The sequence below is a fragment of the Tupaia chinensis genome, unplaced genomic scaffold (assembly GCF_000334495.1).
Source record: "Tupaia chinensis unplaced genomic scaffold, TupChi_1.0 Scaffold146837_1, whole genome shotgun sequence".
Classification (NCBI taxonomy): domain Eukaryota; kingdom Metazoa; phylum Chordata; class Mammalia; order Scandentia; family Tupaiidae; genus Tupaia; species Tupaia belangeri.
In genome coordinates, this window is record NW_006206691.1 from 1,613,264 (window position 1) to 1,638,872 (window position 25,609).

Consider the following 25,609-nt stretch of genomic DNA (forward strand, 5'->3'; position numbering starts at 1 on the left):
CTCTCTGTCTTTCTGGTGAGTGCACGTGCCCTATAGCAAAATCCTCTCTAAAAAAAAAAAAAAAGAGAGAAAGAGTCCCAATATGTTGAGATTCTCCTGCCTCAGCCTTCAAAGTAGCTGAGATTACAGCGGCACACCACCACACCTAGCCTTTAGGTTGGACTACAACTTAAACGTGGGCCTCTCATGTGTTCCCATCCTGTAGAACACGACACCTTAGCTGTCTGTGCCCACCACTGTGGCTGGTCATGAGCAGTCTGTTTTTCTGAAGCCAGTACCCAGATTGATTGATACTCCCCCTACACTCATAAGGAGGACTAAGTGACAATGGAAGTTGTGGCAGTTGATAGCCAACCACTGAGCTGTCTGTGATGGAGGGTTGTGTGTAAATTATTCTTTGGGTTTTGCTTCTTATTTGCTTATTATTTTGGTCCAAAGAAAGGGGACAATTCTAGATGCTTGTGAGTGGACAGAAATAGAAGGTGCATGATTCGTTGGGTTCAGTAAAGATTTTAGTGGGTGGAAAATCTGGCTGATAGTGACGTGTTTTGGGGTTGGATGTAGTGAGGGCGGTATTGTGACATTTAGGATATTTTGAAGCTTTGCAGTAAGTCCCAATGTGTTCTCAAACTGAATAGGAAGGAGGGAAAATAGTTTTTCTTTGGATAACTTTATCCATCTTCTTCACCAGCAAATATAATTTGTCTCTTTAAGAGCTAAAATAAATAGTCCAATAAAATTCCCCCAGTTTGGAGAAATCACACCTCATTTTTCTTTAAATCATGTATGGGTAAAATGTTATACATGCCACAAAGGAGCATTTTTAAAAGTCTTAATATACCCATTATATTACATACCTAATAATTATATCTGTCTATATTATAGAGTATATAGAGTATTTAACAACATCTATGCTAATGTCACAATTTATTAAAGACATTAACTCCTTGAAATTTCATATTTAATAAATAACTCTTCTTGGTCTATAGTTGAAATTTTATTTTAGGTAAAAGTTTGTAATCTGACTTGGAAAACTTAGATTTATGAATTCCATCTCTATGTTGTTTATGAACTGCTGTGAGAAACACCATTACATGGCAGTTGGGTTATTTCAAGGCCATTAAAATTTTTTTTTTTTTTGGAGAGATTTTCACTGTAGGGCGCGTGCGCTCGCCAGACAGACAGAGAGAGACATAGAGACAGAAAGCAAGAAATCACCCCCCAGGGGGGATGGTCATGTCGCAATCCCTTCTCCTCCATTCTTCTCTCGGGATCCTGGGCACGCACGCACACGCGCCCGGCGTGAGTTTTAAGTCACCGGGTCCGGGACATGAACTGCGGTCGACTACGTGGGAGTCCAGCGACATAGCCATTACGCTAACTGCTGGTTCCCAAGGCCATTAAAATTTTGAGAACAGAATAGTTTTCCAAAATCATGTAAGATTAAGAGCTTGGCTATTAAAAATTCTCTCATAAGGAAAAATGGGAATTATATGCAGCAATTCATAGAAAGACGTATGTAAATGTTGCAAGAAGGGCATGAGCCTGACGCTGATAGGTTTATCCATGAAATGTTATAATGGTAACCTAATACACTGAAAGAAGCCAACAAAACAGTTTGCGTGTGGGAACCAGCAGATGGCGTAGCAGTTACATTGCTAGACTCCCACGTGGTTGACCATAGTTCATCCTGGTCCTGGTGGCTTCAAACTCACACTGAATGCATGTGCATGCATTCCCCAGATCCCAGGGGGATGGTAGAGGGAAAAGGATTGAGGTGTGGCTATCCCTTTCCCATCACCCCCTCCCAGGTGGTTTCTCACTTCGCCTCAATTTCCTTCTCTCTCTGGTGAGCGACTGCACCCTAAAGCAGAAACCTCTCAAAAAAAAAATGTTTGTGTTTCAAAATATGTACATATGAAGTGAATGTGTGCATTGTTTATTTTTCTAAACGGGCATATATTCCTTAACTACTGATATAGTACATACATTATACAATATATGTAAAATTAGACAATAAAAAAGAATAAACTTTTTAAAGCAATATTCAACTTATTAGATATTAATAATACAATGATACTGTATTATTAGTTGCTGTAACAGATGAACCTCAAAATCTGAGGTTTAACAAGTTAGAAGTTTTCTTATCATTATATAATACCAACATGGGCTTTTCTTTTTTCTGGCTCAAACTCAATATACTATTTAATGTATAATTTGCATTTTATATTTCCCAGAGGACGATGTTTCTGTCTTTAAACACTCAGCTCCTTTCATGGGCTTGGGTGGAGGGTGTGGTGCAGCCCTTGCAGGTCTAAATCGTAGTGAGACCTCGGGTTTTCCAAACTCCGGCACATCAGTTCCTGACTGCCTTACTATGAATGGCACAACTCATGCAGTAATGGAGCTTCATGCCACTTGGGGAGCACATGGACATCAAAGACACTTGCTTCAAAAATGTCCCTGGGGGCGGTGGCCTCTACTGCTTCAAATGACAAACTTTTTGTTTTCTTTTGTTTAGGTTTTTGCCATAGGGTGTGTGCATTCATTAGACAGAGACTGAGGGAAAGGGAGAAATCATCCCCCCTCCATCCAGGGTGGATGGCCACTCTACAATCCCTTCTCTTCTGTTCTCCTCTTGGGATTTTGGGCACAACCGCACAGGTACCCAGCATGAGTTTCAAGCCTCTGGATCCAGTATTCAAACCACAGTCAGCCAAGTGGGAGTCTAATGCCTTAAATGCCACTCTATCTTCTAGGCCCTGTCCAGTGACCAACATCTTAATAGTCTTGGTCTTAGGAATGCATTGGGCAGTTTGTGCTGCACATGACTGCAGCCCTTTTTGGCAAAGGCCATTGTTTCTTTCCTTTGTCATCTTGGAAGCAAGGCCACAGGAGAGGCCCAAATGGGTCTTTCTGATCCATAGGAATTAGGCTCCTTCCATCTTATGGAATAGATCCTTTAAACAATTTGTGTGTGTGTATGTGTGTGTGCTTTTGTGTGTGTGTGTGTTTGTTGATTTACCGTGTTTCATCAAATCAAAGATACCATCTATTGAAAATGTATATTTTAGTTACCTCTGAGAAATAAATAAAGTACTATTAGATATATCTTTAAAATCATATTAGTTGTAGGATTTATCCTTATTTTGGATATGTTAAAGTGTGGAAAAAAGACATCTCTTAGAACTGATGGAACAAAATATATTGTCTTTTAGCAAAGGTTCAAGAAGACTTTTTTTTTTCTTTTTTTGGAGAGGTTTTTGCTATAGGGTGCGTGTGCTCACCAAACAGACAGAGAGAGACAGAGAGACAGAAAGCGAGAAATCATCCCCCAAGGGGGATGGCCATGCTGCAGTCCCTTCTCCTCCATTCTCCTCTCAGGGTCTTGGGCATGCACACACATGCGCCTGGCATGAGTTTAAGCCACCGGGTCCAGGACTCAAACTGCGGTCGACTACGTGGGAGTCCAGCGACATAGCCATTACACTAACTGCTGGTCCCAGGTTCAAGAAGACTTTTAAGGATATATAAATATAGGAATGTTAAAATATATTAAAGTGATTTTTAAAAGCCAGGTAAATGTAAGAACAGATATGAAGCCAAGATTAAGGGACCAGCAGATGGTGTAATGGTTTTGTTGCTGAACTCCCACATAGTTGACTGTGGTTCAAGTCCTGGAACCAGGGACTTAAAGTGCATACTGAGCACGCTTGCATGTGTTCCCAAAATCCCGAGAGGAGAATGGAGGAGAAGGGATTGTGGTACGGCCATCGCCCCGAGGGGTGATTTCTTGCTTTCTGTCTTTCTGTCTCTCAGCGAGTACACATGCCATATAGCAAAAATTCTCTGAAGAAAAAAAAAAAAAGCCAAGACTGAGACTGACATGGTGATAATATCATCAAACCATATGCCTTTTGGCAGGGACCACAAATTTGGCTTAAACATTTTTTAAGTTAATGCAATGATTTATTTGCACAATTTAATACACATAAAAATAAAATCAACACATGAGGCCAGCAAGTAGAGATAATGCCAAAAGTTGGGATGATCAGTTCCAACACCAGTGTGAAATTCAGGACTGCAAAATGACCAGGTATTTTGTCTTAAGCTCAAGAAGAATTAGAGACTTGGACACAGAGAAAGGATAGTAAAGTGGAGTTTATTAAGAGAGCTGAGGAGAAACAGAGCTCAAAAGCTAGGAGGGGTCCCAGAAATGTGTTGCCAAAGAGGAGCAGGGGTGAAAGGTTTGTATCCTAGCAAGGAGGGACTTGTGCATGCATTTCTCTTGTGGGATTTATGTGTCAGGTGACTCATGTCATCCTTCGCCTATTTAGGAGTAGTCTTACAAATAACAAGAGCTTAGACATTCAGATCTCAATTAACATTCAGCAGATCTTTGTCTGAGGTCTATGGCCAATAAAGTTTCTAGTTTTTATCATATTTTCTACAAGTCTAAGACAAAGCTTTGTTCCTTGATCTATTTTTCCCTTGTGCTTTTAAAATGTTATCTCATTTGCATCCCCTTATCTCACAGGTGCAAGCCTGCATGTCATGTTCCCATTTCTCAAACGATAGCTCGTGGCACGTTATTACTCAATGTCTTTTGTTCTCTTGCTCTCTAGGCCACTCTTTGTTTGGCATGTAGCAATGAAATGGAAAATGTTAGTTTTAACTGTCATTATCTCAAGCAAGCTATAAGTAGTTCTCTGTGTGAGCAAGTGGTGAGAGCTAATCATTGATTTCTAGTGAGAGCAGTGAATGATTTCCATTAAAAGCTTGACCAGAGTGACTCCATCTTGTAAGTTAGTTATATCTTATAGGCCTATACCTTAACTGTATGTGTGTGTGCCTGTCTCCTACTTCAGCATGGTGATTAAGGTGCTGGGTCCTGCATGTCCAACTCTACAGTTTGAGTTCTGGACCTGGTGGCCTGAAAACACATCAGGCACATGTGTGTGCATACCCACAATCCAAAGAGAATAATGAAAGAGAAGGGATTGTGATGTGGCCATCCCCCATGAAGAGTGATTTCTCACTTTCACATTCTCTCTCTCTCTCCCCCTCCCTCCTTCCCTCTCTCCTGTGAGCTCATGTGTCCTATAGGAAAAAGCGGTAGGGAATGGCCACTCTACAAACCCTTCTCCATTCTCCTTTTAGGACTTTGGACATATGCGCACATGTGCCTAGCCTATGTTTCCCAGTGTATTTTTCCAAGCTGCCAGGTTTGGGACTTGAACCACACAGGCAGACATGTAGAATCCGGCCACCTTGACCACTATGCCACTAGCTGGTCCTGTAGTTTCATAAATTGTAATTAAATTTATCAATTTCAATTTTCTACACCTCACTTTCCAAATTTCTCATAATTGCTTACTGGATGAGATTGTCCATTGCCTTCCCACCAAGAGTCATCAGATCGCTTCCTCAATAGGTTGCTTGGAGACTCATGACATGCTACAGCTGCACAACTAAGAGAAAGAGTTAACCTGTTGGACCTCATTGCTCTGTCTTTCTTTTCTTTCCACTTCAGGTAGATGCCAGGGAAAATCTTTCTGAAAATAAAGTCTGTTAGCCATCATGATTTCATGATGAATGGACTTCAGATAGATGCCAGGGGAAATATTTCTGAGAATTAAGTGTGTTAGCTGTATATACATCATAATTTCATGTGATAAATGCAAAATGACTTAGCTCAGACGTATCTGATCTGAAGCTCTGTGGGTAAGGTCCAGAAATTTGCCTTCTACGACATCTAGATGAAGTTTAGGCATGATAAATTCAGAAATTATTATTCTAGAATTTATTGCTTCTCAGATTTTAATGTGCATGTGAATGACCAATAAGTAGTTCTTGGGTGAGACCTCAAATTCTAAATTTCTAATGAGCCCAGATGACTTTGACACGCTTTAGTGCTCACCTTGTAGTAACAGTGTGCTACAGTTTTTCAATTACCCTACATATAAGGCTTTGAGAAATTACACTGTTGTTCATTTCACAAAGATATGACAGACTTTTCCAGTGAAGTGCCTTGGAGCCCTCCCTCACTATTGCTTAGTAACGTTATAGAGAAAGAAGTGTTCCATGGAGGCCAGTAGGTGATGTGGTGGTTAAAGCATTGGACTCACACATGGTCGATTGTGGTTGGAGTCCTGGATGTGGCGCCTTCCCTTCTCACTTTCTCTCTCATTAAATTAAAATTAATTAATTTATTAAATTTAATAAATAATTCTTTAAAAATTGAAGTGTTCCATGTCTGTTGAACTTTTAGATTCTATATGCAGGAAACTGACCAAGAGGAAGAGACATAGTCATGTAGATGAATTACGTTACAGTAAAGCACACTGCAGGAAAGAATGAGAAGGTACTGGCCATGCATCACTGCCGTTGTGCAGGAACAGTGGGCTACTCCTAGGACGTCAGATGCCAAGCAATCTGTACCAGCCAGTGTCTTAGTTTCGTATTTAGATCACACCATCAGTATCACTAAAATCAGCACAAATCCTTCGGATAGTGCTGGTGTTTTCCAGTGGTCAGTGTTCCTTGGGACCATTATTATGTCAAAGTCTTAGGACCTTGACCACATCAGCCCTTATCTATGACCTGTAGGTTTCCTTCTGTTCTTTTAACCAGAGGCAGAGAGATTGAGGAAATATTTGAGGGCAGAGTTAGAGGAAATTGGGCTATCCTTTGAGGTGAGATGGAGGAACCTACGGGGAAGGGCATATGGAAGATTTCGAGAGAAGTTGGCATAGCTCATGAAGGAAAGTTCTGGAGGATGTGGTGAGATTAGTTAACAAGCTATGGGAACAGCAGGTCTTTCCCAGTGTAGGAGGAAGAGAGATAAAGATGGCTACAGAGAGAAGCAAGTCTGGTGGTAGGTAATATATCTCTTTTTTAAGCTCCATGAGTTTAGGGAGGGAAAGATTATTGCTAAGAGAATTATCCAGAAGATATTTCCAGGAGGAAGTGAAGTTGAGTCAATAGCAACTAAATGTGGCAGAGTGCTATGACAGGATAAAAATTTCATTTTTGGCAACTTATTAATTACTTTGGTGAGAAATCAATTTAAGAGGACTCTGCTACAGGAGGTGTGGAGATGAAAGCAAATTTCAGTGGGTTGAGAAATGAATGGAAAGAGAAAGCGGACACTTTTAACATATGCTTCTCTTTCAAAATAATTGATGGTGACTAGGAAAACCTAAATTCCTTAGCTTGGTTTTCAAAGCCTTTCAGAGCTTTGTTCCACCACATCTATCTAACTTTACTTCCAACATCATTCGTAAGTTAGCCTTGTCCTCAGGTAAGACAGAGCTCCGTACAAAAAACAGCAAGTCCATTTCTACATGTGTTGCTATTCATGCTTTTGCATTTTCCTTTTTTTCCCCTTTATTCTCACTGAGCACGTGCACACACATGTGCTTGCAAATTGTTAGAGAGGGAAGGAGAGTCTGGTTCTTGAATGACTCTTGCCTTGGGTGATAATTGCCATTGAGGATTAGAAAGCAGCCCTGGTTGGGGTAGGGGAGGCATAACATTCAATCAGATTTTACACAAAAGAAACTAGTTCTGAAAACTGCCAGCAACTACCTAGACACGTGAAAGTCTGTAAGTAATGACTACCCTAACACCTAGTACCAATCTCAATATCAGACCTTAGACACATATCTAACTCTAGGCTGCCTCTGTCCCTACACCTTTCTAATGCGAATATGTCCTGCTGCTTCCTCTAAGGCATCCAGTCAAGGATCAAATATATACAAGTCTACTACACTGTTGATTCGAACTGATCATTCTGATACCCCTAACTTACTTGAGACGTGGTGAATCTGCCCATGGGACAAAGTAGTACATTTTGTCATTAAAGACTGATTGATAATCTCTAATATATCTTTCTTTCCTCCCAGAATTATTTATTTAGTATTATTCATTATTATTTTTAAAAATTATGCTATAGGGCATGTGTGCTTATCAATGAGAGATAGAGAATGTGAGAAAGCAAGCCACCAGGTCCGGGATTTGAATCACCATCGTTCCTCTGAGAATCCAACACCTTAACCACCACGCCACCTGCTGGCCCCTGAGTCCTCAAGTTTTAAAGATACAGCACAGAGCATTAGAATAAGCCTTCAGTTTCTCTCAAGCCATGTGATTCTGAGGAAGCTGTTTTGTCTATTTTTGTTGCTTTTCTAAGCCACATTTTCTCATCCACAAAATATTAATATCAAGGTAGAACTAAAGTAGATAAACCTTCATTTTCACAATTTTAGGTGCCAATATAGGCATAACTTAGGAATAAAAGTGTGTAGCATCGAGGTGACAATGACAGCTTCAGGTGGGAAAAGGTACAGTGTGTGCATGTACGGTAGTGTGAAGAGTTGTACACTCTGACAGGGTGGGAGAACAGTGCATGGCAGAGGGAGCTGGTGAGTAGCACTACATCAAAGACTTCACAGTAAGGAGTAGGTTGGGCATTCCCAAGAGTTTAACCATAAAAAGATGGACCTCACTTTCCCACCTCTTACTGGAAAGAAACTATTTGTTACTTCCATTCAAACATTTCCTATATTGGCCAGAAAAGGAGCAGGAGCGCTCTGTGGCCAGAAAAGGAGCAGCAGGAAGCTGGCGTGTGCACACCCTGGATAATCCTCTGCTAATCTATTAAAAGCTTATTACCTTTACAGTGGAAAGAGAACTGAGCTGACTGAAAAGAAATGATTGTCTTGGCCTTCCCACTAATTAGCCTCAAAATGATCTATCAATAGAATGCTAATTATAGAATAAAATGGGGGAGGGACCAGCAGTTATCTTAACGGCTATGTCACTGGACTCTCATGTAGTCGACCACAGTTCGCATCCCGCCCAGGGGCTTAAACGCACTCCAGGCACGTGTGCATGCGTGCCCAAGATCCCAAGAGGAGAATGGAGAAGGGATTGCGGCGTGGCCATCCCCACTGGGGGGTGATTTCTCACTTTCTGTCTCTCTGTCTCTCTCTGTCTGTCTGGCGAGCGCACATGCCCTATAGCAAAAATCCCCCCCTCCCAAAAAAAGAATAAAATGAGGGAAAAAAAAACAACAACAAAAAAAACAACTTTTCAACCTTAAATTTTCTCACCTAAAATTTTGGGTCAGCAAGTGGTATGGTGGTTAAGGCACTAGCTCTCCATGTAGCCAACTGCAGTTCAAGTACCAGAACCAGTGGCTTGAGAATCACACTGGGCATATATGCATGCATGCTCAAAGTCCTGAGAGGAGACAAACAGGAGGACTATGATGTGGCCTTGCCCCTGGGGAAAGGGTTGGTAATTTCTCATTTTCCCTCTCTCTGGCTAGTGCTCACGCCCTATGGCAAAAAAACTAATTTTTTTTTTAATTCTAGTAATTTTTTTTTTTTAGTTAAAAAGAGGGCTGGATTGGAGCCAGCAGGTGGCAGGATGGTTACAGTGCTGGACTCCCACTTGGCTGACAATGGTTTGAGTCCTGGACCTGGTGGCTCTCTCTCTCTCTCTCTCTCTCATGAGTACACATAGCCTGTAGCAAATTTAAAATAATAATAATTATTATTTTTAAAAAGAGAGAGACTTAGATGGATTTGCTTCTTTGGTTTGTTTTGTAAAGTTTGCCAGAGAAGGCGTGTGCTCACCAGAGAGAGACAGGGAGAGAGAGTTTGGAAAGTAAGAAAGCAACCCCCATGAGCAGTCGCAGCACAGTCCCTTCTTTATTTCTCCTCCTTTTAGGGTTTGGGGCAGGCACACACCTGTGCCTGGAGTGTGTTGAAGGCCACTGGGTCTGAGTTTCAATTTGCTGTTGGCCATGTGAGGTCCAGCTGTCTTCACCACCATGCTGCAGGCCCTCAGATTTGCTTATTTGGAAGAAATCACATTTTTCTTGAGAATGTTCTGGTAATGGTCCATGATTTTTTTTTTCCATATAACTGACACATTATAATGCCTTTTTTTTTTTCCATTACCTACACTGCTTCATACAGTGCTGTGTTATAAGATAACAGAGGAGTTGAAATGTGTTTGCCTCTACAGAAAACGGACCCATGGTGTTGTCAGTAACAATTTTAGTAACTTCCCTGTAAGTTCCCACTTCTTAAAAATAATCAGATGCATACGAATTCCAGCTCCCTTCCCCTCTATTTTTTCTGTTTTGAGAAGCCTAAAATATTAGATCAAAAAATTTTTCAGAATTATGCATAAAATGAAAATAAATCATATCTCAGTGAGAATAAGTGAGTATTTTCCTTTAATAAAGAACATAGCCTAACTTGAAATTTTAAAGATGGTTGTTATGTTTGCTTAGACGGCTTCTATGTTTGTTTCCAGGTATTGACTGTTCTGGGAGCTGAAATTCCTGGAAGAGTAGTGAGTTAATGTGTTAGAATAAATCCTCATTAAGGGAAATGCTCCCTCGCCTCAGCAAAGCAGTATGGTGACAGGTCATCTTTAATGGTTGCTTTATTGTGGGTTGTCCTGAAAAGACTGGAAAGTATTCCTCTCTACATACACATTTGACATTAAACTACCATTATCTGACATTCTTAATTTTAATGATTTTACCTTTCTTTTTTTGTCTGGCATTTGTATTTATACATCCTTATGTAGAATCCTTCTTTAATCCATAGTGTCTAATTATTTGGCAATCAAAAGAGAACTAAATATGACAGCTCCCAGCACTACATTAAAGACTTAAGTATTCATTCTAACTGTATTCATTATCTTAGTTCACATTTCTTCAGTACTTTTCTTTTTCTGGTGTTATCTCTTGTCCTTTTAATTAGCCGGACAATAATTGTGACTTTGACTAATCGGCTTGCTGGCTCTCGGATTGGGAATAAACATGAGAAGCTACAGTATTTGGAACTTTTCTGTGCACTGGCTTTCTTGATAACCTCCAATAAAATCTTTAGTCTCCTAACCAGGATAAATGTCAATGAAAATAAACCACAGAACCCACATTCTTACGAAGCTGATATCTACAAAAAAGGAATAAAAGCAGTAAACATGACCAGCAACTTTTGCTGAGTAGAATATAAAACAGTTGAATCCATTTCCCTTCAAAACTTATCACTGACAGAAAATAAGGGTTCAGAAGTCTGTAGGTGATAGCATAGTATTTGAAAGGAATTAAAAGCTTTGTTAGCCAATTAAGTAGTGCTAAAAGAAGTTTGGCAGTTAAGATTATTATCCAAATCATGATACTTAGAAAAGGAGTGATAATAAATGCAAATCTAATTCTGATTCTGGAAAATTTAGCTGGTTAACTAAACATTGAGCCCTGAATCATTTGGTTCCCTCACATCAACTGTGCAGTTTTATTTTTATAAGATGAAGCCAGAAATAGCAAAAACCCTCAAAAGTCCTTGGAAAGCAATGGCAAGTAATGGGCACTGGCTGTCCACCGTTCACGTTTTGCTCCCTCGCCTCTGCCCTGACTTGCAGATCTCAGGGCTGGGTGTTGGTTGTCTTCACTCATGCTCGGAGCCGTTGCCCATTTGTGTTGCCTTTCTTGCCTTCCTGAGGCTGGTTACTCCAGTGGGCCCTGCACTCATCAATTTGTGAATGTACAACCCAGAGTGAACTGGAAATTTTTTTCTTAGAAAGTTTGTTTTTGTAGGGCATGTGCGAGAGAGAAAGAGACAGACAGAAAGTGAGAAACCTTACCCACCCACCCCCGGGGTAGTGGCCACGCCACAATCCTTTCTCCTTCATTCTCCTCTCGGGATCTTGGGCACACACGCACATGTGCCTCATGTGAGTTTCGAGCCACTAGGTCCAGAACTTGAACCACAGTCGACTATGTAGAAGTCCAGCGACATAACCATTATGCATCTACTGGTCCCTGTGAACTGGAAAATTTGGAATCTATTGGCAAATTGGTTCTTTCTACTTCTTCATATGCTTTATATGCTTTTTTTTTTTTTTTTTTTTGGTAGGTTCAGAGAGAGAGAGAGAGAGAGAGAGAAAGTGAGAAATCAACCCCTACAGGCAATAGCCAAGCCACAATCCTTTCTCCATTCTACTTTTATAGTTTTGGGCACATACACATTTCCAGCATGATTTTCAAGCTACCATCTCTGGGATTCTAACCACACAGTTGACCATTGTGGGATCCAGTCACCTTAATCTCCATGCCACTTGCTGACCCTATATGCTTTGTTTTTGATTTCTACTGAAATAAATAATGACATTTTTGTACTAACTCATGTAATTCTGTACTTTCCTTGATGAGGCTGTGTTATAAGGCTATTTACTGTGCATTCCTGATTCAAATATTAAACCACATGGGTTAATAAACATGGGGTATTTAGAAATTATGAGATGGTAACATGGTATTTCAGGCAGTTTTGCAGAGTCATTTGACAGTTTTTCTTTTGTACTTAAGGTGACGACACTTGTCAACACCAGCAACAAAGGCCCATCTGGTAAAAAGAAAGGGAGGTCAAAGAAAGCCCACGTATTGGCTGCATCTGTTGAGCAAGCCACGCAGAACTTCCTGGAAAAGGGCGAACAGATTGCTAAGGAGAGTCAAGATCTCAAAGAAGAGCTGGTGGCTGCTGTAGAGGATGTGCGAAAACAAGGTAGGCAGAACAGTGCTGTTCCAGAGGGATGTGTATTGATGTGCAAACAATGGATTTTTCCTTAGAATCAATGCTTATTTACTCAGAGGAGTAACTTGTTGTGTTTTCTTCCTTTCGTCTATGCTTATCATTTTTAATGTTTGCTGGAATTAGGAGCATAAATAGAGATTCTTGGGGGATTGTGGCTGTGTAGCCCAGCTACAAACACTTCCTGTCTACTGATCCTTCAAAATCTTCAAGTTGTTTTCCTTTGGGAGAGGAAAACAGATTCTGTGTCAAACTCAGGCTGTCGGGATAATAGGATGGGAAGACCTCATACTTACAGAGATACTGAAAACTTGAAAGTTTAAAGGTACAAGGGGAGAAGAATGGATAGCAGTGTATGAAAATGATTGTTTTACATGAATCCAACAGGTGTATTTTCAGTCCATACCTTTCCTCATGAGTCTAGCTAGCTAGCTCTCAATCAGTAGATCAGTTATCTAGCATAGTGTTTATTCAAGAGTTAAACATTTTTAATTTGTAATAAGCTACATAACAGAACTTAGAATCTTAACTGTTTTTTATGTTTATTTATTCTGTTTTATTATTGAGAGACAGAAAAATGGACACCCTCACAGGGTCTCCTCATGCCTTAACCTTGCCTCTTCAACCTCCCCCAGTAGCAGGCATGCACGTGTGCACACCAGCTGGATTTCAGGTCCACCCAGGAACCAAACCCAGTCTTCTATGTAGCTCCAGCTTTGCAGAGGGATGCACTGTCACCTGCAGTACCGTGACTGGGCCTACCATCTTAACCATGTTTGAGTGTGTAGTTCAGTAGTGTTAAGTATATTCAGGTTGTGCAACCAGTCTCCAGAACTTTTCATCTCGCAAAACTGAAACTCTGTACCCATTAAGCAACTTCTCCCTGTAGTCCTATGTAGTATCTTTAGTTGAAAGTTCTAAGGATCATAAAATCAGAACAAACACCTACTCCGCATCTCAGTTTCCCTCCTGTATTTGCTGTCTCGGTAGATCGCACACTTATCTATCCAGCTGCATGTTGCCCAGATCTTGGTGTCATTCTTGTTGCTCGCCTTTCCTTCTAAGTACTCTATTATAAAGTTTCATAGATCATAACTCTGAGGTATCAGCTGAATAGACTACTTCTTGTTTGTTTTTCAAAAGCACTATGTTTTACCTGCCCCAGGGCCTTTACACATGCTCCGCCTTTTACCCTTTAAAGGTGACTCATTGTGTACATCCCAGTTCAAAGAACACCTTGTCATGGAACTTTCTCTGACACTCCTGTCATACTTTCCATGACTCTTTGCTATTTTTCACCATGTAAGTCAGTATTTGTGAGGTGACTTTCTTCCCTGACACAATGTAAGTTAATGGAAGCAGAGACTGGACCATGTCACTTTTTCTGATCATTGTTTTGCCATGCCTAACAGTCATAAGATTTCATTAAACACTTGTCCAATGCATGAACACATAGATGAATGAACAGTCTGTTCCTATTCTTGCTAACCTGCTACTTTTTCAGTTTACTGCTAGATATTTAGTACCTAGAAATACCAACCCTCTTTCCACACCAACATCTCCTAGTCTTCATGCTGCTGTCATCTTCTTCCCCATCCGTCTCCCCCCACACATTAATTTTATTTATATTTCACTAATTTAAATGATTACCTTAATTCAAAATGTTGAAAATTGCATATTTCACCTGATAAGAACTAAGTAAGTTTTTGTATGCTTTTGCAACATGAAACTTTGTCTTTAGGTACATTTGAAAATTGGTAGTCCTCCTGAATTAGAAATGTATACTTATTTGTTTTTATACATTGTAGCCTGGATAGTTTTGTTTGATTGATTTAGTTTGGTGCCTCTTTTTTGTTGTTGCTGTTTTTAAAAGGTTAACTGACATGTAATAAAACTGCACACATTTGAAGCATCAATCTGATACATTTTGACTAATGTCTAGAGCTATGAAACCATTACTACAGTCAAGATACTGAACGTATTTTTAGTGAAGATTAGTTCGATTGACGTGTCCTGGGAGCATTTGTCTTTAATGATGATACATTTTCCCATTTCGTTTCCTCAACAACCTCTTAGGTTTCTCTTTTTTTTTTTTTCCTTGCAAGTTCCTTTTCACATATTCTGTAGAAATTAATGTTGTTGTTTTATTGAAGCCTAGCTATTTTTGTGTATATAAGGTAGTAGCCAACATAGTTCTTAGACAGACTTTCCTGGGGATATTAGAGTAAGAAATCTGTAAAGATGTTAATATAGGAGAGCTAGTAGCAATTGCTCTTGAAGAGATTATTTTAAGCTTTATATATTTTTTTGTCTCAGAAAAGTTAGGCATCAAAAAATGATGTCTAGGAAACCAGCAGATAGCATAATGGTTACATAACTGGATTCCCATATGATCGACCACGGATTGAATCCCAGATCCGATGGCTTAAATCTCATGCTGGATGCATGTGCATGTGTGCCCAAAATCCCAAGCAGAGAATGGAAAAGGGATTATGGTGTGGTCATCCCCCCTGGGGGTGACTTCTTGCTTTCTGTCTCTGTAGCAAGCTCACATGCCCTATAGCAAAAATCTCTCAAAAAAAAAAGAAAGGAAGAAAGAAATGACATTTATGTGTAGCCTATATAATCCTAAACTTTCGGATGTTTCTTTTCCTGAACAGTGTCAAATTCAAAGAAACATTGCATACTATATTCAAAAAAACAACAACAAAATTGACTGGTAAAGGCCTTTAAAATTTTTAGTTTTTGCTTCTGTCGTTCTCTGATCTCTACCAGACACTTCAGATACACGTTATGGTGAGAAGCATCTCCTTTGCTTATCTGGCTTTACCCAATTTTCCTGCCTGTCCATTACCCAAACGAGAGACTGAGTTAATTTTCAGAGAGAAGAAGGGAGAGAGAAGCTTGAGAACTAGTATGGAGAGGGCTGGAGTATTTAGTTACTGGAAACATTAAAATACAGTATCTTTCCTTCTGTCAAAGAAATCTGTTTTCTAATATGGAAGATGATATTTAGACTTTATGGAAACATTGACATTTAGAGACAATATCCTCATTTGAAGTGCCTCCAGCATTTATATATGGCTTATTTATTAAATGCTATGTAGTTTGGGAACAAAATCTATGAGTTTTACTATTGCTTTGTTTTATTTTGTTTTTTTAAATCAAGTGTTCAAAAAGTATTATCACTTTCTTAAATTTTTTGTCATGAGTAAGTGCCAGTAATTTTAATACTGTCCATGCCCACTTTCAGATTTTTAATGCAGAAACGTTTACTGTTGTTCTTTTGAAGATTTGCAAATTTCAGGATTATAATATTGTGATGTGATAAGAGTATATATGAAATTGTCTGTTTAACCTTGTTGCTGTTATATGTGATATGGTTGAACTTAGTGTCACTTCCATTTCTTTTTCACTTAAAGAAACATTATATCTTTTAAACCTAGGTTGCCGGATTTGAAAATGTACTCAGTGTGAGTGGTGACTATATTTTTACCCTAGGATGTGCAAAGATTTCCCTGTACTTGTACATTTCGTCTGCAAAAAAGCCTTTGAATAGGCTTATGATACTATTTATATATATAAAAAATACCAAAATATATTATCAAAAGAGGTATCATTGTATTCAAAACTTAGAACTCTGAGATTTTAGATTTGATAGAAGATTGGCTCTCTGATGATTGTGTGTGTGTGTGTGTGTGTACACTTTACACTTCATCAGGATAGAGACAGTGGTGTGCTTATTTCTCTCTACTCCTGAGGTGTGTGGGATGGTGGTCTAGCGCATGGCCAATGTCTTTTAGGAAGTAGGCTTTCTTCTAAAATCAGCAGACTTGGAAACTTGGTAGAATATCTAACTTTTATTCTTACTTTGGCAAATAACTAGATGGTCTACGCTAAGCATGGAACAACTTTCAGCCTCAGTTTCTTCATTTTTCAGAGAGAGGCAGTAATTGCAATGTTAGCCTCACTGGGCTCTTTTGCTAAGTGAGGTCAAAGAGTTTTGTTTTGTTTTGTTTTATTTTGTTTTGTTTTAGAGAGAGAGTCTTCACTACAGGGAGCATGCACTTGCCCGAGAGACAGAGAGAGAGAGAGACAGAGAGACAGAAAGAGACAAAGAGAGAAATCACCCCCTGGGGGGATGGCCACCCTGCAATCCCTTCTCCTCCATTCTTCTCTTGGGATCTTGGGCATACACACACACACACACATGCCTGGCGTGAGTTTTAAGCTGCCAAGTCTGGGACTCAAACTACAGCCAACTACCTGCTGATCCCTCAAAAGAGATTTTTAAGAATATAAATTATATACAGGGGTCAGAAAAGATTTATGAATTACAACTTTTTAAATTAATCTGTATTACCTCTAGTAATAACTCTATTTCCTTTTTTTGTATTTATTTTCTATTTGCCAGAGGACATGTGTGTTCTCTAGACACAGAGACAGAAAGAGAAAGAAAGTACCCCTCAGTGAGCTGTGGTCAGGCTGAAGTCTCTTTGCCATTTATCCATCTACACATGCGCCCAGTGTGTTTTTCAAGCTGCTGGAGCTGGGATTTGAACCATGGTCAGCCATATGAGATTTGGGTCCCTTTAAACGCTAGGGTATGGGGTCAGGCCTCTCCTTACTAGTAATGAACCATCTTGGACCCTTCCAAGTCTGATGCTAGAGAACTGGATCAGTACCTAGTCATCTTCCTGAGGAGGACTGAAAGATCAGTGTGGCTTAGAATTGGTGGGAGGTGAAGTGGCCCCAGCAAACTGTGATGGGATAGTTGTGTAGCTAGTGAACATACATAGAAAACAAAGAATGTAAAGCCAGATAGTCCAGTTATGCCTCTATGTTGAAGCTCTGAGTCAGAGAAAGCTTGGGATGGAGAATGCCAAAATGTTTTTAGTGTTTATCACCAAGATCTTCCTGAACTGAAATCTGTTTCTGGACTGTGCACTAATTTAGGAGTTCTCCAGTTTTAGTAAATATTGGAATCACCTGGGAAACTTTTGCAAATCTGATATCTAGGCCTCATCTCTTGCCAATTAAATCAGAATCTCTAGGGGACCAACAGATAGTGTAATGGCCATGTCACTGGACTCTCATGCAGTCGACCATGGTTCAAGTCCTGGGCCCGGTGGCTTAAACTCACACCAGGTGCATGTGTGTGCGTGTCCAAGATCCCAAGAGGAGAATGGAGGAGAAGGGATTGCAGCATGGCCATCCCCCCTGGGCAGTGTGTGTGTGTGTGGGGGGGTGGTTTCTAGCTTTCTGTCTCTCTGTCTTTCCCTGTCTTTCTGGTGAGTGCACACACTCTTATATAGCAAAAACTTCTCAAAAAAAAAAAAATAGAATCTTTAAAGTGAGATCCAGACATAAAGACTTTTAAATTCTCCAGGTGAGTCTGTTGCGCAGCCAGTTTGAGAAGAAATAGACTAATCCACTTCTCGTCCATCAGCTTCACTTGGATGACTCAGCAATCCATGCTAGTCAGGTGGTGGTTCACCTTCTGCAGCTTGTGATGGTCAGTCATTTTACTAGGTGTGTCAGAGGTGAGATTATATGAGAGAAACAACCTGATCTTCTGTGTTAAAATATTATTGATAGATGTATCCTACATTATATGATATGTTACCAAGCCTCTGGTATTTTGTTGGCACCCAGGGGATACATATTAAATATCGTCATAGCCTGTATGTTAAATATGGTCTTCATCTGCTCGTACATTGCTAACAGGATTACCTGAGAGTAGGCGATTTATAGAAGTATATCATTAGGTTGATGATGCTGGTGAATGGAAAGTTCAAAGATATAAGGCTGGTGCTTGGCCAGTCCCTGGTGTTTTGTCACAGCAAGGCTGACAGAAGCAGCATGATGGCGGGCACATGCAGAGTGAGACCTGGGGCAGACATCACCCTTACATAACAAGTGACTTCTCGAACTAACCCTTTCTCATGAGAGTGCTAGAATTCACTCCACCTTGCAAGGCAGTGTTAAACCGTCTATGAGTGTGCTGCCTTCATAAGCCAAACATCACCCCCTAGGCCTCACCTCTTAAAGGTCTTGCCACCTCCCAGTATCATTACACTGGGGACCAGATTCCATAACATGAGCCTTGGAGGGACAAGCTGTTATGCAAACTCTAGCAAATATAACCTATAGGGTGGTTCAATGTTTAAGGAGTTATGGGAAAACAAAGGTATATAGTTAGAATTGACAAGCAGGGGATGATCTTCAAGCTAAGCACTGATTAAAATTTTGTGAAGAATACTGGGGTGAGAAGTTCCAGTTTAAGCTGCCAGGTTTTCAAAGGAAAAGCAATAAAAATGATGTTGTAATTGAGAGATGGATAGGGAAGCCCTGACTTGATGAGAAGTATTATTTTTAAGTATAGTTAGAAATATGATCAGATGGGGCCAGCAGGTCACATGGTGGTTAAGGTACTGGACCTCCACATAACCAACCATGGTTCAAGTTCCAGATCTGGCCATTTGAAAGTTATGCTGAGTGCGTGCATGCATGTGCTCCAAATCCCAGGAAGAGAAGAGAGGACAAGGGATTGTGGCATGGCCTCCCCTCAGGGGTGATTTATCACTTCCCCTGTCACCATCTCTCTTCATCTCTGTCTGGTGAGCACCCACACCCTATGGCAAAAACAAAAAACATGTTATCATACATACATACATACACCTTTGGTCATTGTGTGTGTGTGTTTGTGTGTGTGTGTGTGTGTGTGTATGATAAGATGATACCTTACTGGGAAAAATTAAGGAACTAGGCTGAGTTAGACAACATGATGGAAGGAAAGAAGAGAAAAAAGAAGGAAGGAAGGAAAGAAAGAAAGATGAGGGGAGGGAGGGAAGAATGGAAGAAGAGAGGAGGGAGGGAGAAATTACCTAGTTGACCGTTGTTGGTTTCTTCTCATTTGAATGAGGTTTTAGAAAGATTAATTTAGCAATTTTATGAAAAGGTGACTGAATCAGAGGAAGACTGATCCCAGACAGATGGCCTAGGTGTGATAGTAATATTGTAAGGGGAAAAAAACAGTACTTTGGGTCAGGACTCTGGTAGCAGCTGTGGGAACAGAACAAACAACAAACGTGGGACCAACAGATGGCATAATGGTTACGTTGCTGGACTCCCATGTGGTCTACTGTGGTTCAAGTCTCAGACCCAGTAGATGAAGACTCATGCATGTTGAAGCTCTGAGTCAGAGAAAGCTTGGGATGGAGAATGCCAAAATGTTTTTAGTGTTTATCACCAAGATCTTCCTGAACTGAAATCTGTTTCTGGACTGTGCACTAATTTAGGAGTTCTCCAGTTTTAGTAAATATTGGAATCACCTGGGAAACTTTTGCAAATCTGATATCTAGGCCTCATCTCTTGCCAATTAAATCAGAATCTCTAGGGGACCAACAGATAGTGTAATGGCCATGTCACTGGACTCTCATGCAGTCGACCATGGTTCAAGTCCTGGGCCCGGTGGCTTAAACTCACACCAGGTGCATGTGTGTGCGTGTCCAAGATCCCAAGAGGAGAATGGAGGAGAAGGGATTGCAGCATGGCCATCCCCCCTGGGCAGTGTGTGTGTGTGTGGGGGGGTGGTTTCTAGCTTTCTGTCTCTCTGTCTTTCCCTGTCTTTCTGGTGAGTGCACACACTCTTATATAGCAAAAACTTCTCAAAAAAAAAAAAATTAGAATCTCTAAAGTGAGATCCAGACATAAAGACTTTTAAATTCTCCAGGTGAGTCTGTTGCGCAGCCAGTTTGAGAAGAAATAGACTAATCCACTTCTCGTCCATCAGCTTCACTTGGATGACTCAGCAATCCATGCTAGTCAGGTGGTGGTTCACCTTCTGCAGTTTGTGATGGTCAGTCATTTTACTAGGTGTGTCGGAGGTGAGATTATATGAGAGAAACAACCTGATCTTCTGTGTTAAAATATTATTGATAGATGTATCCTACATTATATGATATGTTACCAAGCCTCTGGTATTTTGTTGGCACCCAGGGGATACATATTAAATATCGTCATAGCCTGTATGTTAAATATGGTCTTCATCTGCTCGTACATTGCTAACAGGATTACCTGAGAGTAGGCGATTTATAGAAGTATATCATTAGGTTGATGATGCTGGTGAATGGAAAGTTCAAAGATATAAGGCTGGTGCTTGGCCAGTCCCTGGTGTTTTGTCACAGCAAGGCTGACAGAAGCAGCATGATGGCAGGCACATGCAGAGTGAGACCTGGGGCAGACATCACCCTTACATAACAAGTGACTTCTCGAACTAACCCTTTCTCATGAGAGTGCTAGAATTCACTCCACCTTGCAAGGCAGTGTTAAACCGTCTATGAGTGTGCTGCCTTCATAAGCCAAACATCACCCCCTAGGCCTCACCTCTTAAAGGTCTTGCCACCTCCCAGTATCATTACACTGGGGACCAGATTCCATAACATGAGCCTTGGAGGGACAAGCTGTTATGCAAACTCTAGCAAATATACTAGGCCATCAAACCTATAGGGTGGTTCAATGTTTAAGGAGTTATGGGAAAACAAAGGTATATAGTTAGAATTGACAAGCAGGGGATGATCTTCAAGCTAAGCACTGATTAAAATTTTGTGAAGAATACTGGGGTGAGAAGTTCCAGTTTAAGCTGCCAGGTTTTCAAAGGAAAAGCAATAAAAATGATGTTGTAATTGAGAGATGGATAGGGAAGCCCTGACTTGATGAGAAGTATTATTTTTAAGTATAGTTAGAAATATGATCAGATGGGGCCAGCAGGTCACATGGTGGTTAAGGTACTGGACCTCCACATAACCAACCATGGTTCAAGTTCCAGATCTGGCCATTTGAAAGTTATGCTGAGTGCGTGCATGCATGTGCTCCAAATCCCAGGAAGAGAACCGACCATGGTTCAAGTCTTGGATCTGGCCATTTGAAAGTTATGCTGAGTGCATGCATGCATGTGCTCCAAATCCCAGGAAGAGAAGAGAGGACAAGGGATTGTGGCATGGCCTCCCCTCAGGGGTGATTTATCACTTCCCCTGTCACCATCTCTCTTCATCTCTGTCTGGTGAGCACCCACACCCTATGGCAAAAACAAAAAACATGTTATCATACATACATACATACACCTTTGGTCATTGTGTGTGTGTGTTTGTGTGTGTGTGTGTGTGTGTGTGTATGATAAGATGATACCTTACTGGGAAAAATTAAGGAACTAGGCTGAGTTAGACAACATGATGGAAGGAAAGAAGAGAAAAAAGAAGGAAGGAAGGAAAGAAAGAAAGATGAGGGGAGGGAGGGAAGAATGGAAGAAGAGAGGAGGGAGGGATAAATTACCTAGTTGACCATTGTTGGTTTCTTCTCATTTGAATGAGGTTTTAGAAAGATTAATTTAGCAATTTTATGAAAAGGTGACTGAATCAGAGGAAGACTGCTCCCAGACAGATGGCCTAGGTGTGATAGTAATATTGTAAGGGGAAAAAAACAGTACTTTGGGTCAGGACTCTGGTAGCAGCTGTGGGAACAGAACAAACAACAAACATGGGACCAACAGATGGCATAATGGTTACGTTGCTGGACTCCCATGTGGTCTACTGTGGTTCAAGTCTCAGACCCAGTAGATGAAGACTCATGCCATGTGTGTGTGCGAGTGTGCCCAAAATTCTGAGAGGAGAATGGAGGAAAAGAGATTGTGGCCTGGCCACCCCCCGAGGAGTGATTTCTTGTTTGCTGTCTCTGTCTTTCCAGCAAGTGCACACTCCCTAGAGCAAAAATATCTCTATAAAACAAATAAACCTAAATGTTATTGCATTGAAAAAGGGAATAAATGGTTTTTTTTGTTTGTTTGTTTTTTTACTTATTGACAGGAAATAAAAAAAGAGTCAACATTTGTTCTATTATTAGCCCAAGACAACCTAATTGGCAAATCTCAAGGGGTTATTGGGACAGAGAAGAGAATACCAATTCGATTCCCACCATCGATGAGTGAGGAGGACTGCCTAGCAGATAGCCATGCTATGGGGATAGAACTTTGGAGAAACAGAGTAATTTGAAAGTCTTTGAAATTGATAAATGAATCTATCAGAGATAGCTTTCATTGAGTACCTGCCAACATACAGAGAAAAGTGGAGGGATATAGTTACAGTTTCAGAAGAAAGGCCAAATAAGGATTTTAAAATGGAATAGAAATAAATTTGAGAAGGAAAGCATGTCCTGAAGTGTGACCAAAGAACAAAGACATTACAGACCCCTGAAATCCAAGAAAATAGGATATTTTATAAAAGAGACAGTGATCAATCTAGACTTTAGAATGTTGTTGTAATCACTTCAAACTCTTCTGAGATTGTGGAATAATTTTTCTATTAGAAAAATACCTTGGATTTTGCTAGAAAAGTATCATTAATTATATTCATGACATTTTGGGGAAGCTTCAAGGACAAGAGCTGAATAAAAAGAAGGAATCGATGCTGGAAGAACAGAATAGGTGGTAAAGTAATTGTTGTAGTCAGGAAAGCTCACCAGACCCTTCTTTGGTCATCATTGTAGTATTTGCTGGACATGTTTCTTTTTGTTCCTTCAGATAGTCTGGTAATCACCTAAGGGTCCATGTGTTATTATTTTGTGTCTCTGTAGCCTATTACAATGTCTAGCACATGGTGAGCTTTTAATACAGGCTCCAGAAGACTGTTACAGAGTAAAGGACAGAAATAGAAGAGCAATAAACATTAAAGGCAAACTAAGAATATAATTATTTGCTTGCTCATTTTTTCCAGACCAAATTGGAACTATCAGAGCATATGTAAAGAGAAGAAGCTACAATTATAAATACAAAAGAAAAGGCTCAGGGCAGTTGCATGAAGTGGTGCAGAATGGATATTTCTTTAACTAGAAATCATGTAGGGAGAGTAGTTATCTCCAGCAATGTGTTATAAAAGACAAAATCCAAATAGTTTGGATGAAATGATCTCCGTTATTTTGAACAAAGATGAAGATGGTTTTAATGGACCATAGATAACTGACATTTACCACTACTGGAGATGTTCCTATAGTTTTTGTCAGTGGCATCCGTGTGGGTCTTTCATATATCTTTAAAGGGATTTTATTTATTGAATGCAACTGACTATTAATCTTTTCTTGGATGCAGCTGAAAAGGCCAATTTATAACAGGCTTAATTGTTTAAGTTTTTTTTAATTTAATTTGTTTCCTTGGTGTGTAACAGCATCTGCTATCATTGGGATGCTCATATGTTGGATTTGGGAATCTATTTAGATTTGAAGTAGATCCAAAAGCTGTGCTTTGAATGATAGGCATGAGTCTTCATGTTTGCCCAATAAATAAATCCATTTAACAGTGTTATATAGCCATTGGTTCTCCATGTGATAGTACTTACAGTGCATCCTACAAGTTTCTCCTCTTCCATTCTACTATTCTATTTTCAACATCCTCTTATTTTGAGAGATTTTTTACTATAGTGTTTGTGTGCTTGCCAGAGACAGAGAAACAGAAAGCTAGAATCACCTTTCGGGGGAGTGGCCATGCCACAGTCCCTTCTTCTTCATTCTCCTCTCGGGATTTTGGGCACACATGCAGATGTGCCTAGCATGAGTTTCAAGCCACTGGATCTGGGACTTGATCTGCTCCAGCAGTGTGGGAGTCCAGCACCTTAACCACTATATCACCATCTGGCCCCTTTCTACATCCTCTTAGGCCATGGAGCAGTTGTGTGGATTTCTTCTCTTCCCTCGATGATTCAATGATAACATTCTCTAATTGGCCAATCTCTATATAGGCACAGACAAATCAAAACAAACACAACATGGCTTTCCCACCAAGATATATCAGGCCACTGTGTAGACAAAGATGTATACAATCCTAGCCCAAAGTCAAGAGGTATTTGTAAGTAATGAAAAGGTACGGATGAAAGGGGTGATTTCTTAGATCCTTGCCTAAATCATAGTGATGATTAAGCCATTCATTACGCATGGAGTCTTGTCTTTGTTTTGACACAACCTCAAATGCAAGATGCTGTGGTGATATTAACTAGTTCCATTACTTTATTTTTACCCATTCAGTATTTATTGAGTAACTGGTGACCAGTGGCCTAAGGTAGAGCGAAGGTGGGGAAAAGTAACAGAGGGAGAGAGAAAGGCATCCTTTACATCTCTGAGAAGAGGTAAATCTTTGCCTCCTGTTGACTTGGTGGCTCTCTTTTCTGTGTCTTTCGATGATGGGGTGTTGATGGGGTGTTGGTGGGATGAGCTGCCCCAACAGAAACTCTAGTTAATAGCAGCTGTACAAGGTCCTAGCTGGGAGCCTGTCCCAGGCTATTTCCTTGTCCTTCATTCCTGCCCCTCCTCCTCCAGCTGCTCTGTAAGTATGTAAAGCAACATGGGTGGGAGAGAGGGGAGTGCCCTCTTATCAGCAACACTTTCCACAGGGTTCACCGAAAGAGAAGAGTTGGGGGTATTACCAGGATTCTGCTGCTCTCTGTGTCCTTTTATTCAAATATCCTTTGCTTCATGCCTCACCTTCTCATACACGCTTGAGTATCCAGGAGTTGGGCTTCCTCCTGTGCTTTGTGCTTCTTTACCACTGCCTGACCACCCTCTATAGATGGTAACTTGCCATGCTCTGGTGTAGGTTCCTATTGGTCTTGGTGTGAGATTTCACTCTTTATGGTAGGTGTGATGGCAAGTCTCCACCTTCAGGGCAGAAGAGAATTTTAGGATAGAAACTGGGGATTTGAGACTTAGCTATGATTACTCTTGGATGCTGGTTCCATATGAGACATTGATATGTAGGTGATAAGTCCACCTGTACATGCCAGGGACATGCGTGCCCATGATTCTGACTGGCTAGAGACCGTGTTAAGGGTGTTTCTCTTTCTCTCTCTCAAAAAGTAAATCAACTTTATAAAAAAAAAAAAGAAAGAAAATGGGGATTTTTAAAGGCTGAACCACTGGTAAGAGGGAAAGGGAATTCCTTTCCCTCCGTGGGG

At 40.4% G+C, this 25,609-nt stretch overlaps 1 protein-coding gene across 1 annotated transcript in view; it reads left to right on the forward strand.

The window, feature by feature from the left end:
• LOC114006288 (catenin alpha-2-like) overlaps window positions 1-25,609 on the forward strand; it is a gene marked incomplete at its 3' end in the record, with an annotated part of 514,130 nt that overhangs the window by 291,721 nt on the left and 196,800 nt on the right. Inside the window, exon 3 of the mRNA XM_027768560.1 lies at window positions 12,392-12,587. Within this exon, the coding sequence (XP_027624361.1) occupies window positions 12,392-12,587 (196 nt within the window). The remainder of the gene's footprint in view (window positions 1-12,391; window positions 12,588-25,609) is intronic.